This window comes from Ceratina calcarata, unplaced genomic scaffold, assembly GCF_001652005.2.
Source record: "Ceratina calcarata isolate Rehan_Ccalc_2016 unplaced genomic scaffold, ASM165200v1 scaffold293.2, whole genome shotgun sequence".
NCBI classification, from domain to species: domain Eukaryota; kingdom Metazoa; phylum Arthropoda; class Insecta; order Hymenoptera; family Apidae; genus Ceratina; species Ceratina calcarata.
In genome coordinates, this window is record NW_017151702.1 from 30,360 (window position 1) to 47,674 (window position 17,315).

At 42.0% G+C, this 17,315-nt stretch overlaps 1 protein-coding gene across 1 annotated transcript in view; it reads right to left on the minus strand.

Moving 5' to 3' along the window:
• The window catches only part of LOC113464186 (putative glycine-rich cell wall structural protein 1), a 3,048-nt gene extending 2,157 nt beyond the window's left edge, over positions 1 to 891 (minus strand). Inside the window, exon 1 of the mRNA XM_026812644.1 lies at positions 742 to 891. Coding sequence (XP_026668445.1) covers positions 742 to 787 — 46 coding nt within the window. The 5' untranslated portion in view covers positions 788 to 891. The remainder of the gene's footprint in view (positions 1 to 741) is intronic.
• Positions 892 to 17,315: the final 16,424 nt, after the last annotated feature.

Genomic DNA, 17,315 nt, shown 5'->3' on the forward strand with positions numbered 1-17,315 from the left:
GTCAAACAGTATCGATCACAATTCTATAAACGCCTGATCGAGCTTTGAAAAGATAAGACGTACACTTATTAACACTCGTTTTGAATTTTGTCTCCTTGGGGAAACTAACACATGCACATAGCTGGCTCAATTTCATTGTTACTAGCTGTAGTCTTCTTATGTATTAAAAATTTCCTTGCGTCGTTTGAAATATTTAATTCACATATTCTTAAAAAAACAACACCGGTTTTACAAACCAATCGACTCTTCAAATCGTTCTTATGAACAATATTAAAAATCCTTCTTGTTGTATTTATTTTAAATGTTCATCGTATGAAGATTACGAAAAAATACGACAGATAATAGAAATGAGCAGGAATTAGGACATTTACCTGAACAGTAATTCCGTTTGAAAAGTTTGTCTTATCAAGTGGACGCAACGAAACCGGTACACGTATTTCGATCCCTGAGGAACGAACTTTAACTGGTTTTCAACTGGCCAGATTTAATTAAATTTTTTGAAACCATAACTCCGTGGACGAAGAAAGTTCGCCGCGAACCAATCGTACGTTAAACGAAACGTAATAAACGTTTGCGAAAATCGAAAAAATATATGAATAAGAAATCGTCTAACGAATAATCAGACAACGGCACCATACAACAATATTATTGTTCATCTTTGGCTCACAGCGTGTCGTCGAAAATCCGAATATTTTCTGACGACACGCTCGTATTATTCTATAATGTATGATCAAGATTTACCGCATAAGCAGAGGAGTAAAATACTGGCAAGGAAGATCCACCCCATAACGTCATCAACAAGTCGTTTCTACAAAGCTCATGTTACGTAGACTACCGCCCTTTCTGTTTGCTGATTTTCAACACGACACCAGTTTCACCGTCCGATTAACAATTTCTGAAACAATAAGACACGCACACGAACATGATGTGACTCGTATGCATCGTCGATAAGTCATTTTACTAACGACGTATCTTACGTCGCTCTCCTTGCATATACACCAATACCTCGCTTTGCGTCGTTTCGTTTTGCGTTTTTCGAAGTTGCGTCGCTACTTAATTAGTACTAATTTTCACTGTGCGTCGTTAGATTTTCGAGGTTGCGTTGTTTTCGGNTTTGTAAATTTGCTTTATCATATTGCTTTGAATTTTCTATATAATAAAAATTTGTACGATTTTCTGTAATTGATAATAAAATTCATCTAGCAAGAACGGAATCTAGGAGAATTGAATTTCGCACGCCGCGAGCATAATTATCTTTGCGCGGTGCGCGCACTGTCAGCCACCTCTTAATTGACGTTAACAGGTTTCCTTCCTGTATGAATATCATTTTTCTTCTCTTCCCGAAAGATCTGTATTATGCGATAAAGAATCTTTTTTCACGTGAACGTGACGTCACACGTTGCCGGGTATAACGACCCCTTCCATGGCTCATATATTATCATGTTATTATAATTGAACCGTGCTTTCGGCTCACTAATTGAGAGAGCGCATAATTAATAAAGGAAGGACCGTTTCAAATTGTTAAACCCCGACTATTTACTGAAAACCGTAAATAGTGTCCAGAATTAGCTGTTTCTTTTATTGATTAGTATATATAATTAATAGACTACGGATTTTTATAGACAATAAAACTGTTGGAGTAGCAATTTAAGGAATGAGATTTTAATTGATAGATGAATTGTTAAATATCATGGTAAGCATTCTGCTATAGATAGTTTATACATTTTTCTTTACCATATGAATCTTTTATTAATTTTGTTAAAAATGTATAAGATCCACAGTTTAGTAATTATAATTCAATTGCACTAATGAGTAACTTAATAATTATAGGAGCTCTGAATAGTAATTGTTTCGTATATTTATAACGTTGTTATGTTATGTTTGATAGAGAGCTTATCTATTCTTCTATTTCTGTAACATGTTTTCTCTATCATAAAAACATTCCTACATGGTCCTCGTGTAAAATAGTGACTCGTCTATAGACGCAGTAATAAATTGCAGACTTGTATACACACAGGGATTAGAAATAATCGTGGTAAAAGTAAGGAGATCTCGATCGAGATATAAAACGATACCGTAACGTATTTATAAACCTGAAACCGCGTTCATAAATTGCATACACATTGATGCCTGTACGTATCTCGGAATCGAGTAAATTGCCTTTTCCTTCGGGTAAGCCTCGCTTTCGAATTCAGAAAACCGCGGGTTTTACGGCGAGACATCGAAAGCAGGCCCGTAAAAACAAAATCAGTTTTTTTACCCGACAGACAGAGAGCAGCGAGCTTTTTTCTCGTCGTGCCAGAATCATTCGACACGCCTCCCCTTTTTTTTCTCCCTTTCCGATTTTTCTTCGTTCCGCTCCGTTGTCATCGGTCCGCAACTACTCTTTCGCTTTCTCGATCTCAGATTAAAATTGAATCCATCGAAACAGAAGTTGACAGAGTCATACGTTTGCCGTGATAAGAAAATTTAGATATTCATCTCTTCTATCATTAATTTGTACAAGCAATTATGTATAATTCTCAATATTATTGATAAGCTGGATTATCGTTTATCTCATTCATTTCTTATTACATTCGACTTGGTTTTTTCATTTTTCCACCGAGAGTTTCTTGCGCTATTAAACTTGTACAAGGGATCGGCGAACGATCCGAGGTTTTATCGATTCTCAGCAATAAGCCAAGTGTGTCGAACGATTCGGTTCAGAAGAAAGTACCGTAATTGCGATCGCGTTCGCGCTTTATCCAGCTCGGGAAAGAAAATGGTTCGAGAAAAAAAAAAATGGTCGAAGAGACCAATCGCGTTTCGGCTATGACTCATTGCCAATCATCTTTACGACGCTAATTTCACCTGACCAGAGACTTCGTTTTTCATAAATCAGAGTAAATCGTTCGAATGTATTACGAAACCCTTGAAACACAAGTCGAATTCGTTGAATTTGATAAAAATTATGTAATGATATATTAGAGAGTAGTTAAATAAATTAATAAGCACATGGGGTCAAGCAGTATAAAGTAGAACAATGTTTTAGAATCATCCTCGTGCAAATATTTAGCGAGATTTTTTACATTACTCTCGCGTTTATCAGACCATTTGGAATCAGTCGTGCAAACAAGCTAATCGATACGAATGTTGCCCACTCAAGACATTTTCAATTAAATTCTATCGAACGATAAACTTCTTTACAATTGAAACGATCATCAGAGGCTGCGTAAAAATGAACTTGACCAGTGAAAGATTGTAAGATAACTCGAGTATCAATTTTATTCTACTGATTAAAAATTTTACCGGCGCCGTTGGTTTGGTGATTCACTCGGTACAAAGTTTCCTAGACCGAAAAAACTCGATAAGAACCGTTCGTCCTCGATACGATTAAAGGAGGTTAAAAAGACTACTCTTTTTCCATCGATTGCCTGCCTCCGCCAGCCGGTAAGTTCTTTGCGGATCGGAGATTAAAATATTTGCCGTGCGATAAAAGGAATTCCAGTCTTTGCTCGGGCGTCTTGCACCTGATCTCGTTTCTCCTCTCGTTACTCAATCAGATTTTAATCACTACAGATTTGATGCACTCGTAGAAAAATTCTGTGTCATAAAATCATTTAGTATGAGATATTGGAAGCGTGTCACATTTCTTAAATGATTTATGTCGCATGAAAATTCGGAGCAGCAATTTGCTCTAATTCTTAAATGGACTGGATCACGTCAAAAATCATATGTCTCGGCCTGAATTTTTTGGAACGAGACTGGAGTTTGAAATTTTTTTGTCGTCTGGATCGAATCTTGGAGCGTGGCATCGGCGATCACAAAAGCGAGAGGGGTTGACGGGGTAGGTAGGAAAAGGGGAGAGAAACTAAAAAAGGCTTTGCACGGGCTGCATGCTATCACACCACCTGGATCGCATTGTTCTCCCGGATGCATTCATCAAATAAATTGCTTTCATCGGGCCAAGTGTCGGGTTAGCCTCTCGATTCGCGCGATTGTTACTTTGTTCTGGTCAGAGAAGGATATAGAAAAAAAAAATATATATATAGTGAGAGAGAGGGTAACCGATTAGAGACAGTAACGGTGGAAATTTTGGTGTAACAGTTTCGAAGGTGAAAGCGTCACGTTTTTTTCTCTCTTTTTCGAAGGGTGAATCGTACCGCTGGAAACTGTAGGGGTGAAAAGCTTCGCGTCATCGGGTACGTGTGTACGTGTACGCGTAGCCACTCGCAAGATGGTTCCTTCGGCTCGGAAAAAAAGGGAGCATTACCGTTGCTTATCCCTGTCCTGACCTATGGTTTCCATGGTGACGCACAGCCAATCCCACCCTTTACATTTAGGGGAGTACTCCGAGGACCACGGGAAATTTCATTTCTCTCTGATCAACGGACAAAAAAAATATAGCTAACTGCGCTCCTTTTTTTTCGCCACCGGTATCCGGGTAATTTTCCGTGAGCTCGATCGGGCCCCGTTCTTTTGTAGTTTTTAAAATCCCGGTGAAAGGGGAACTGCGGGATGGAATTCCGAAAAGGCTTCGTATTTCACTTTTTCCCTATCTGTACGATCTGATTGAAAATCCGCAGCCAATATCATTTCAGATTTCTAGTTGATCCAGCTGCGAAAATTATTGCCAGGAGAATCTCGAACGAACTACTAGATTCGATAAAGTTTCTAACTAAGCAGGCAAACGTTGAGTCTCGGAATTCATTCGCAACCCTTTGGTACCAGTAAATCTCATTCGTGGTTTCTTCGCACTACTTATGCTCGATCAGACCGGTTCGACTTCGCACTTTTACGTGTTTGCGCACCTACACAGACCTCGCATCGACTCGTATCGAAGTTCTGGTGAGAATTGGCCTTCACACGTCACCGACGATGAGGTTTCCTGACGAAACCGTGAGGAGCTCTCCTCGTCCTTGAATCACTCCTTTATTACTCGTAGCTGACGGGTTCATTGAGTCTCGGGATTGGATACTTTCTCGAGTATTTTGATTGAGTTTCGAGTATCCTCGACGTAAGCCCATTTATTATCTCGCCGGACGGATCCTCGATTCTTCAAACTTTTTAATTATTAATTAAAATATCTCCGTCTTCGATCGATCATCGATCGAAATTCACATTCGCAGATGTATTTTTTTACCGGGGTTATCGAACTTCCTAGTCACTGTGTACATTATACAGATGTTTTAGCTGCTGTATATCGAGCGGTCCGGGAATCACATTAGAGGGAACGGGGCGAAGACTGGGACGCGAGGGTTACCGGATTATTCTCTACCCAACGGGTGTAATTGAATTTTAAACTCCCCGACCCTGCTGCATATGCGCCCATTCATGGGCCACGTAGCTTCGTAGAAGTTCGCGGATTTCATACGTGAGAGAATCAATTGAAACAGAGAATGCACACTGTCTCTTTCAATGTCCGTCAATCGCGTTCCACGAAAAAATAAAACGCAACGATTTCGACTGCTCAGCAAGAAGACAAAAGAACAGCAGAAAGTGTCGAGTCGCGTTACCGCGAATTTTGTTTCAAAATTAAACACTTGCTGGTCTTATCAAAAAATGTATGCTCAAATAATACTCGATCGGTGTTCCTAATAAACTTGATCGAGCGGATTCACGATTTCTACCTGAGGTGTTACGAAACATCGGCCTCAGCTTCTAGACTCTAAGCCTTTGAAAATGAGTCTGTCCCACGATCTTGAAAGTTTCCTGCCGCGGATCGAGTGTCTGTACGTGAGATGCTGCCGAGAGCAAACAAAGCTGAACAGTATACAGGGTAAGCCTGGGACAGAGGCTGTTTCGATCGAGCTAAAAAAAATACGGATTCAAACGGTCGGGAAATTTTTAATCGGTGAAGTGCACGGTTTTTTTTTTAGAGAGACAGGACCGAGAGTGATTTTCCTGGTTCACCTCTGAGTTAAATAGGCTAACGGGTTCTCAACTAGGACGAGATCGCCTGCGCCTCTTGTCTCTAATTAAAAGATCGATCAGCCTGCCTTTTGTATCGAATAATCGTTGATTAATTCGTACTTCTTGCTCTCTTTTTTATACAATTATTTAGTCTAACGGTGTAAGAACTTCTGGCCGGATTACGGAGAGCCTCTGCGGAGAATGTGCTCCTCGAGCATGACTCGTATTTACCAGACGCGGTTTCTCTGCCACCGCCGCAGATTCTTAACTCGTCCCGACTCGGCATCGGATCACGGACAATGTTTCGGATTTCCAGCAATGCGGTTCCACGTATTACCTGGCTATCCAGGTAGGAACGAACATAACAGGCCGCCTTATCGCCCCGCTGGATCCAATTAATTGGGAATCAAATTGTAATTAAGGTACGAGCACCTGAATAATTGACGTGCATGTGCTCAACGAACCGAGCCCAGTCGCCATCCTGAATTTCTCAGTGAAATAACTGCGTTAATCGCTCCCAATTTTATTTTTTTTTTTACAAAAGACTCTCCATATTTTTCAAATAAATCGTCTTGATCGATTCGGGGATCGAGACGAGAGGGGAGTGCGCCAGTCGTGTAGCCTTTGACCCAGTGCATAACTGTACTTAACCCAGTGCGATCCTCGGAATTAGGTAACAGACCGTCTTGACTTGGAAACAGTTGGGACGGTCACGGAATTCGCACCTTACCGCGCTTCGCTCTTGAAACTTGTTCTCCTAGAGCGATGAACTTTGTGGTATCGCTATAGGCCAGTCGGCGCTCCTACATAGCTGATTCTATTACTCACTGCATCTAATTCGATGCGATCCCATTCACTGTCTTCCCATCTCAACGTTATTTAGAAGAAACTCAATCAGCAATTATCCTGATCTGTCCAACAGTCTTCTGTTTCCATTCTCGATCATATTTTATCGTCGTATGACTCCACGTCGAGCTCTACTTTCCATCCGGCAAAAAATCGGCCAACAGTTTACGACGGGCGAGAAGAACAATTCCTTTGTTGCATTCGGTAAGAAATTCTCGCAAGAAGGCCAGGAAGTCGCGGGTTAAACGTTGCTCTGCTCGCTGCACGGAATCTTTGCCAAGCGATGCTTGCATTACGTTTATTGCCCGCTCGCTCTCTCGGAGGCCGGGTTCTCGGTATTACCTTGTTTCTAAGCGCATTTGCAACCACCGCCTTCCTCCAGGCTACCAGACTCCCAGGCAAACAAATCCAGTTTTCTCCTCATCGCAATGCAAAATCAGTTTTATTATATTCGTCCATGTTTTTATATAAAGTAAGTATCGATGCGAGTTTCCGACGGTGATGGAATTATCTTTATAGTCGACGACACGTGCTACGCCTGCGGCTTGTTTCCACGAAAAACCATTATCCACCGTTAGTAATCATCGATGCGCCGCGGCAAATGACGGAAAATTATCCTCGGAGGTGGAAAGAAGAATCAATGGCCTTCCAGAGATTCGATGGTGTCCCGGGTCTCGCTTCGTCGATCACGCGTCAACGCTTCACGTGTCTTCATTATGAATAATGATATTTTTGCGTGAAGAATCGCAGGTGAAATTGCAGGTGTCGCTTAATTATTCATGGCTATGGAGATGGCCTTTCAAATTGGCTTCATTTTTTCATTTTATACCCCGCGATCGAGGCTTAAAATAGAAGCATGTCTAATTCAAAGGGTAACGGATCGCATTTTTTCACGTTCGATCGGTGAAACGTCTGGAGGTAGTCGATTGCCTCTCCGGGTCCTTTTATAGCGACCATTATACCGCGTCCAGGGTTTATCGGCTATCATGACTTGCCGTATTATACTACTCGTCCTGGGACTTTCCACCTGCGAGACCACGATCCTCTTCCTTCTGTCCCTTGACCACTCGATTTTTCGTTCACGATCGCTTTAAAGCTCAGAAATTATTTTATAGTTGTTTCGACAACTTTACATATTTTGTGAAACGAGTTTGGTGAACGTTTTCGTATCGGGAATGTCTGACTTCTGGAAGGAAGTCTTTCCCAGTAAAGAGTTAGCAGATGATTAACCGTGTGATCATCGGGCTAATTAAAAGAGGTACGCTAATTGTCTGGCAAGTGTCTGGGCAAACGTGATATCGTTCGATCGAAAGCAGGTGTAAACTAGCATGTTGCACGGAAAGGGGAAACGGCATGAACGTCTCAATTATGCTGGTTTGTCGTTTATTGGCAACGAACGGTGATCCTTCCATCGGCGAAACATCGGCGTGTCCAGCCATCCGAGAATTTCTCGAGAAACGAAGAACAGTTGATGAACTTTCACCTCGTTCGTCTCGATTAAAGAGAGTCAATATTTTAAGGAAAACCATTTCAATCTTCTGTTCCTGCTTCCTCTTCGTTCGTGTTTCTTCACCGTGTCGGCTACAAGCTCGTGAATTCATCTCGCCGGATTGAAAGAAATGCTTCCAAGTTATTTTATTGCACGTCCGATTTCATAACGTGGAACGTTCGTACCTATCCGTCTTTCCCTTTTCAATTACTTTTGATTTGTTACGAAACAAAAGGGAGTTGGACGAACTTAGGTTCGAAACGAATCCAATCCCGTCCGTGAAATCGATATTATATCGTATACAATATTATCTGACGATGAATTATGTTTTGTACATAGAATTCGTTGACTTCTTTGTTAAAAATGTCCTACGATCTATCAATTTGTTGCGTTAGGTGTATCGCGAGGAAATGAACAATTTTTAATGGACAATCGTGGCAGAGGTAGATTTTTCCTTGATTGTTCCCGGTTTCCGGTGGTTCACTCTCACGATCGAAGCGTTCGATTTCTTGTTGTGGATCGCTGCTCTCCACGAATCGAATCCAACCGTTTCCTCGGGGTATCCGTGGAGAAGGATTTTTCTCGAGCGTGGATAATAGAACCCGTCCTCTCGTTTTCTGCCGCATCACCGCGCGCGTAGTTTCTTCCAAATAGCCTTCTAATGCCAGCGGTCCCTTTTCAAAGGCCCTACTTTTCATCCTCGTTTTTTCAAATTAACGTGTTATTTTGTACGTTTCCTCGTAACGACGCGATTTTTCCCGTGGATAAAGTTTAATTAAGTCAGTAAATTAAACCAGACGGTGCATGCACGCTCGTGCTGCGTTCTTCAGGATCTCCAAGCTGTTGTTAATGCGAACAGGAAGCGTTTATCAAGACGACTCTGCGAAACATCGGCGTGTCCAGCCATCCGAGAATTTCTCGAGAAACGAAGAACAGTTGATGAACTTTCACCTCGTTCGTCTCGATTAAAGAGAGTCAATATTTTAAGGAAAACCATTTCAATCTTCTGTTCCTGCTTCCTCTTCGTTCGTGTTTCTTCACCGTGTCGGCTACAAGCTCGTGAATTCATCTCGCCGGATTGAAAGAAATGCTTCCAAGTTATTTTATTGCACGTCCGATTTCATAACGTGGAACGTTCGTACCTATCCGTCTTTCCCTTTTCAATTACTTTTGATTTGTTACGAAACAAAAGGGAGTTGGACGAACTTAGGTTCGAAACGAATCCAATCCCGTCCGTGAAATCGATATTATATCGTATACAATATTATCTGACGATGAATTATGTTTTGTACATAGAATTCGTTGACTTCTTTGTTAAAAATGTCCTACGATCTATCAATTTGTTGCGTTAGGTGTATCGCGAGGAAATGAACAATTTTTAATGGACAATCGTGGCAGAGGTAGATTTTTCCTTGATTGTTCCCGGTTTCCGGTGGTTCACTCTCACGATCGAAGCGTTCGATTTCTTGTTGTGGATCGCTGCTCTCCACGAATCGAATCCAACCGTTTCCTCGGGGTATCCGTGGAGAAGGATTTTTCTCGAGCGTGGATAATAGAACCCGTCCTCTCGTTTTCTGCCGCATCACCGCGCGCGTAGTTTCTTCCAAATAGCCTTCTAATGCCAGCGGTCCCTTTTCAAAGGCCCTACTTTTCATCCTCGTTTTTTCAAATTAACGTGTTATTTTGTACGTTTCCTCGTAACGACGCGATTTTTCCCGTGGATAAAGTTTAATTAAGTCAGTAAATTAAACCAGACGGTGCATGCACGCTCGTGCTGCGTTCTTCAGGATCTCCAAGCTGTTGTTAATGCGAACAGGAAGCGTTTATCAAGACGACTCGGTTCGTGTCAAATAATCTATCGACGGAGTTATATATAAATTCTCACAATAACTTGTACTTCTTTGTCAGTTTATTGTCCATTATGTATTAACCGTTTGAGTCCCACGAGGTATTGAAAAAACACTGTCGAAAAATCCCGCACAGCGCGACTTCGTTTTCTCTAAATTAGTACTGAGATTTTTCGACACAAAATCTGAAGAAAGCGATCGCCCTGCTTTGAACTCAAACGATTAATTTGCAAATGACTATGCATCAGTTTGGCGATCTCGATGTTCCTAAACGGCGTTAAGCCTCCGAGATTAGTTAACTGATTTGGCATGTCAGGTCTGACCCGTTAATCAGAGCCGTTCAGGGGTGTGCGACGATAAAGTATTAACGGAGTCAACGCGAATCGGATCACCCTATAGCGGTAGGAAGCGCGATACACGTTCTAGGATTCCCCCGATGAACATGATTTGCTTCTCAACTCGGTGCAGTTCCAAGTTCAAAGCCACTATAGGTATCCCGTTCCGTCGGACGCATCGCCTCTCCGTCTACCCTCGATCCGGACTTGTACCTTTCTCCTCGTTGTCTATTGCGCCGCGCGATCCGGCGACGTAACTGCGCGGCTGCCAGCAATTAAGGGCATTCGATAATGATGGAACTGTAGGGAACCAGGAACAGAACGTTCCTCTCCTGGCTGTAAACTGCTCAGAGCAGAACAAATCTGTCACTGTCAGCCGTCTATTCACGATCTACTCGATGAAAAGGAGAAGACGTCAGTGAAACTGAATACGAGCTCCTTTTAATTCGACTTTTATACACTAGCGTCGAAGGAACCGTTTGAATTTTCTAGTCAAGGTCTGAACTCGGTTATTTTCACAGTTTGGTATCTTTAAGAAACGGAATTACGCATTGAAACACGAGTTTCATTTACGGGTTTGAAGTTTCGATTCTACGATGAGACGAGTTCATTCGAGACCGAGGTATTTGTTCAAGGATCCCGATTCTATCAGCGTTCCAATTGACGATGGGACAGATTTGGCTCTCGTTGGATCTCGTGAATATTACCCTCTCTCGCTCGCTCTTCATATCTCTTTTTTCTCTTTCGTCTCTCATTCACCTCTTCTCGAGGACTCTTTCCTCGAGTAGCACGTGCTCGTTTCTCAGCATACGTACGTACGTACAGGCGGGATTTTGGAGGGTAAAAAACTCGTGTACCACCGCGGGGACAAGGCTAAAAGCACGACACACATCGGATTACGTCTCGGGAAAGAAGCTGCCTGATCCAGGAACATCGAGCCTACTTTATTTCCGACTAAAACCACGAGCCAACCGATCCATCTCTGAATACATATTAACCCATTTACATCATTAATGCGTACTCTTATAGTTGCATCAATTATTATCGTATTAAACGTTCTATCAATTAAATGTTCTATCGAACATCAGTCGTCGTATGAAAAATCGTATCAGTTTTCATTCTAACTGCAGTATATGATGCAGATTAATAAATCTTGTTCTGGACCCGAAAATACTCGGTGCAGTTTAAAAAATGCATACGATCGGACGCGACCTTGCTTCATGAACGATTAGTTTCTCTATTTTAAGGAACAAGGGTTTCGGATTCCTGGAGGAACAGATCCTCGTGATCCTCCATAAATTAAGTATCTCCCCTAGCCGAAGCGAATTTAAAAATATCTCCCTCGACCGAATCAATATTCTCGATTCTATCCAGATTTTAAACCGAGCGTAACATAGCTTTATCAGTCGAACTCAGTTCGCGTTGGAGAACGAGACCTGAGAGGAGAGAAAGGAAGAGGAGGGTCGAAAGGATTATTACAGCCGTGTTACATAACATGTCGTTGACCACGGCTGGATTACTCATCCTGCTTCTCGTCGGGTGACCTTGTATCACAATCGAGATTCTAACCCGTTCAGCCTAGGCCGCTATCCTGGACCAGTGGCCCTGCATTCGAGGGCAATGCACCTTCCAACCATCTTCCTTCTCCTATAGCTTTTTGTCTTCGAAGTATCGTATAGGATTTACACGTTTCTTCGTATAATCCAGTTCATTCGGAACCACTGATAATCCTACAGAATGCTGGTCAACGGGTCGTTCGAATGACTCGCAGTTTTATTAGTTCCGATAATTAAATTCGGTTTTAAACGTCTGAGAAGGAATTATCCTATTTCCTGTTTCTCTCCCAATAGAACGTACTTGCAGTTTTTTGCAGGAAGTCTCCAATCTTCAGTAATAGTTAGCAACTTAGATATCATCGACTTTTTATCTCGTATATCTGATCCTTCAATGTTATATATTTACCCCGTTAATTCTTCCTGAAAATAATTCAAAGGGAAGAGCCGATTTTCCGAGTATTTTTGAGAACGAAACGACTTTAGCCGGTTGGAATCAGCTTGACTCCGCGCCGTGAAATTTTCATGCGAACTTTCCCGTAACGAGCTTAATTTCATTGACGGCATTCACCTCGAAGGTACTGTGATGTAATCGTATTTCCGCTTCGATCTAATTACGAAAATGAGTTATGCAGCTCGGGTTCCTCGCTGTATTTTCCTCGGCGACGAACTGGATTTCTAGTCGTTGCAAACCATCGACATAATCAATTTTGCGATCTCGTTAAAAATCAAAACTGATTCCAGATTTTCTAAATACACTCTTGACGGACGTTTTCGTTCTTCAATTACTGTTCCTTTTAAATTTATATGATCCCTATTTTCATGGAGCACTTATTTCCAGAGAAAAGCACTTGAACACTGTTTTTAGATGACTGTCGGTCTTAATTGTACGGAAAATTGTTATTGAAAAAAGGATCACGGCACTCGACGTTTTAAACGAATGCGGAAGGTTGACGAGGGAAGCTAATGGAATCAATGCTCCTAACGTATCCTGATTAACAAGGATGCGCCGGCGTCTACATCCGGCTGGCAGGTATCCGCGGAAGTGACGCTGTCGCTAATTAATAAAATAAATTATCCTAGCGGGTGCATCGACCCCGGGTGCGTCGGGTTGCATCAAACCGTTTGACTGACGGTGCCACCGCCGTCGGCTAATTGTCAAATTACAAAGATCGAGAATATCTAATGGACAGGGGGACAGGAATCGGGCTCGCCAGGATTTTGAACGCGTGCCCCCTCTTCGCGCCGGGAAGATTTCCAGAGCGCAGAAGCGGGATCCCACCACCGACCGCCAGGACAGCAACCCCTACCCCGTTTTGCACCTGCAACCCTTCCGTCGGCTCCGAAGTTACGTCATTCGACTCCGGGACTCCGGCGGTCCTGGTCCAACGCTTCCGCTTCCGGTTCTTCCTGAACACGAGGCCCACGCTCTGCTCAGCTGGACTTTGGTAAAGTCATCACGCTTCCTCTGATTCTGGTATTTGCCTGTTCCGCACGAAGTCCTGCTTGCCTCTTTTACTTCTTTAATCGTAGTGCAATTTTATTTGCTTGCTATGTGAATTTATGTGCCTTGGTGGATTTGTTATAATAGTTGGGATAGGAGTTCAATCTTGAACACAGCATCTTTGAATATCGATAGATTCTCTCAATATTTGTTCTAGTAGAGATTGTGATACAAACTTTGAAGAGACTTAAGAGACTCAATATCTTTGAAGATTCTCTTAACATTTGGTATGGTAGAGATCGTGACACAAGCTTTGAAGAGATTTGACAGTCCTTGAATCTCCACAGCTCCTCTTCGTATTTCTTATAGTAGAGTCCGTGATAGAAACTCTGAAGAGATTTGACAGTCCTTGAATCTCCACAGCTCCTCTTCGTATTTCTTATAGCAGAGACTGTGATAGAAGCTCTGAAGAGATTTGACAGTTCTTGAATCTCCACTGCTTCTCTTCGTATTTCTTATAGGAGAGACCGCGATAGAAGCTTTGAAGAGATTTGATAGGAGTGCTTGAATACAGCATCATTCAATTTCCATTCCGATTGAATCGACTTTAAACCTTATTAAATACTATTAAAACGTGTCTGTCGATACTACTGTACAAATAGCCCATTTGATATCGAATCCCACGTAATAAAATTATGATAGCCCATTCGTCTCAATCACGTTCCAAAGAAGATTGACGAGCTCCAAGTATTTCCTACTTTCCAGCTATGGAATCCCCATTAAAATAGACTGTCTCCTTTCATTCTTACCGGCAATGTATCAAAGCTTCAACAAATTATTATATTTCTCTTTCAGCGACGCGAAACGAAGAAAGGATCACACCGGACGTTCATCATAAACGCTCTTTATGCTTTTGATTGTTGCTCAGAAAGCCTTGATCACGATATTGGCTTTCGGGCAATAATCATAATCACGAAAGGGCAGAGCCTCAACCGTTCCTCGCGCCGATGGCACCTGTTACGTCAAGGGATCAGAGCTTCCGCGCTTCCGTCCACTCGTTAAATAATTGTACTATAATAAAATCAATTGTAAAAACGGTACAGTGTCAAGATTTATCAATTAATCATTATAGAAACGTCGTTCCCTCACTATTGTCAATGTTCTCGTCGATAAGAAACATGTATTAGTCTCTTGAATTTCTCAGGGTTATAATATAGAAGCAGCGTTACTTTCATTTCACGAGTTTTCGTTTTAAAAACCCTTCGCAGCGTCAATTAAAATGCGGGGGTCTGACAAAAGGAACCGACTCGAGGCATTTAACGTTTTCAAAACAAATTGATGCCACTGCCGGCTGCGTCCGAATAAAAATAACTAAAAGAAAAGAGTACCGGCTTTCACGATGCTGCAGTTTATTCAATTCCATCCGCGATACTCGACTCCCATCCTTTCTCCCTCATCCCGTTCGGATGAAATTATTCCTTTGAAATTATAATTGCACACTCGACTTCTCGAACTGCCGACTAATTGTTGCTTCAACGATCGATTGACCGTTCCTTACGCTTTAATAATCGCGTATCCCATCAATAAATATAATCGTCGATAACAAACCATTGTTTTTATCTCGAGAGAGCGATCAAAACTTGTTTTTATAAAAGAATATTTGCCTTGTGTCCACTGAAATTATTCAGACAAAATATTTGCTACAGTCGATTCATGTTATTCAATACCCCATGTTTGCTACACTGTATCGGATATCGGATTTTAGTTGAAATCCGTGAAATCTATACTCCAAAACAAAAATCTGAAAGGATTTATAAATATTCCCGTCTATCGAATTTCATATCAACAAACCTCCGAGCGATTCGTTCGTAAAATCGTGTTTATGCTTTCTTCTGTTTTCGATGGTCGTACGCCCCTATCAAATATCGACGAATTCTCTAAATTGTATAACTGCGTTTCCTATATTTCTGAGCGGCTATTCAAATATAAGCCCATCGATACCGTTTATCAGATTTAGCAGCGAGCAAAGCGGATACGATCGACACGCGAGGAGAGCATCGCGCGCTGTCCGATAGGATTCATAAAAGATTCAACGTTAATTACCGAAGATGGCTCGCGGCTGGAAATCCGGTTTTTATATATTTATCTATGAGCCGCACGCGATATATTTTTAAGCCAAAGAAGTTTTTCCGCCGTCTCGTCAGCCACCTTTCGTTTCCGTCCGGTGCGATACGAACAGAAGTCGTGACGTCTCGGACCGGCCCAGTCCAGTCGACGGTAACAGGTTGCGACGGGCTGGCCGTTTCTCAAAAACTGCCAAAAACTCGAGGCAACGAGGGTCCGACAGGTGAAGGAACGTGGACAATGAGAAATTCCCGTTGCCGGAGACGGGTCGGGGTCTCGATGCATTATTTAAATTTTAAAAGCGTTTCGGAGTGTTGGCTTAATTCGCCGTCTAGTTAGCCATCCCCCTGACCCGTCGTGCGTGGACGACAAACACCCATCGAACTCCCGTATAAACCGTCCACTTCGCACCCCTACCCCTCTCGCCACACGTGTGACCGTACTTTATATGGACGACTTTACGACATCGCAACTCCGTCAAAAATAATTTAATATTTCATTTTCATTCAATATAAGAATTATATTCCAAGTGTCAATTACTGAAATGAACGATGCAAATTTGATGCCGACTATTGGTTTTTAAATCGAAGTTGGAAGTGATTGATACCATGGAAATTTGTTAATTATGAAAGATTCTCCGATGAAAACGAATGATCGTGAGAAATTTCAAATTTTACTTAAATATCGACTATAATGGGTATAGATAAAAAATTGATAACAATGGTCACACTTCTACAAAACTACTCTCTTTCTCGTCGATCCTGATGATCGCGGAACCCGTGGAAGCATAATCCCTTGATAATACTCTGAGTGACACATGCAGAAACAGAAAGCCTCCCATCGCGGTATATCGAATTCTAAATCTCTGCGACTCGACCCAAATTTGCATACCACTTTCTCATCAAATATTAATCTCGCGCTTCTATAAAAAAAAAGTATCAATCTTAATAAATGCACGAGTATGGGTCTATTAATAAAAGACTATTTTAAAATCTTTTTAGCCTCGATGAATATTTTAACGGAACGTTAAAAGAAAGTTGCGAAAACTGCGATAATGATCGCGATTGTTTGAAACATATTTTCCGCGGGGCGTGAACGTGTAGGAGAGCCGCGGGAAACCCGATGGCAGTCCATATTTATATAGTCAAACAGGTTGACAGATCGACGTTTGGTCGCGCCTCGTTCGCCTTGCGCCGATGAATATTTCAGTCGCTCCTGGCTTCAGCTGTCAGTCCGCGGGACAGGATGCGCGAGAAAGAGAGTAAAGGGGTGGAAGAGCAGTCGTGGGGGAGCAGGGTGGAGAAGGTTCGGTTCTATGTATAGAGAGACGTATGGCCCGGCGAACTTTCGACCTGAAATGACCCAGGCTCGGATGCAGACGCCTCCGCGAGTTTCCACCTTCCGCGATAGATGCACACACCCCCTCCTATTTATAACCCGCGATCACCTAATGATCACTGTCTTAATTCGGTCCACCAGACGATTGTCCCCGATAACACCGGTTCAATATTTATCCGAAGCCTCTATCGTGTTCTTCTTTAATTAATATTTTACGACTTCATTAACCACTTTATTATACCCTTGTTTAGAGCTAACTATGCCATTGACACGCGATGAATTATCAGATACGTTTCTACTCGACGAGATAAATGAAATCAGAGAGGTGTGTTCATGCTTGGAACAAATGGTTTTAATATCCTTGTTCGACGAGCGATACTGGTTTATTAAACGAGCGAGAACACTGAAAAATCGCTTTCTAATTAACTGTGGCTACAATTACGATTA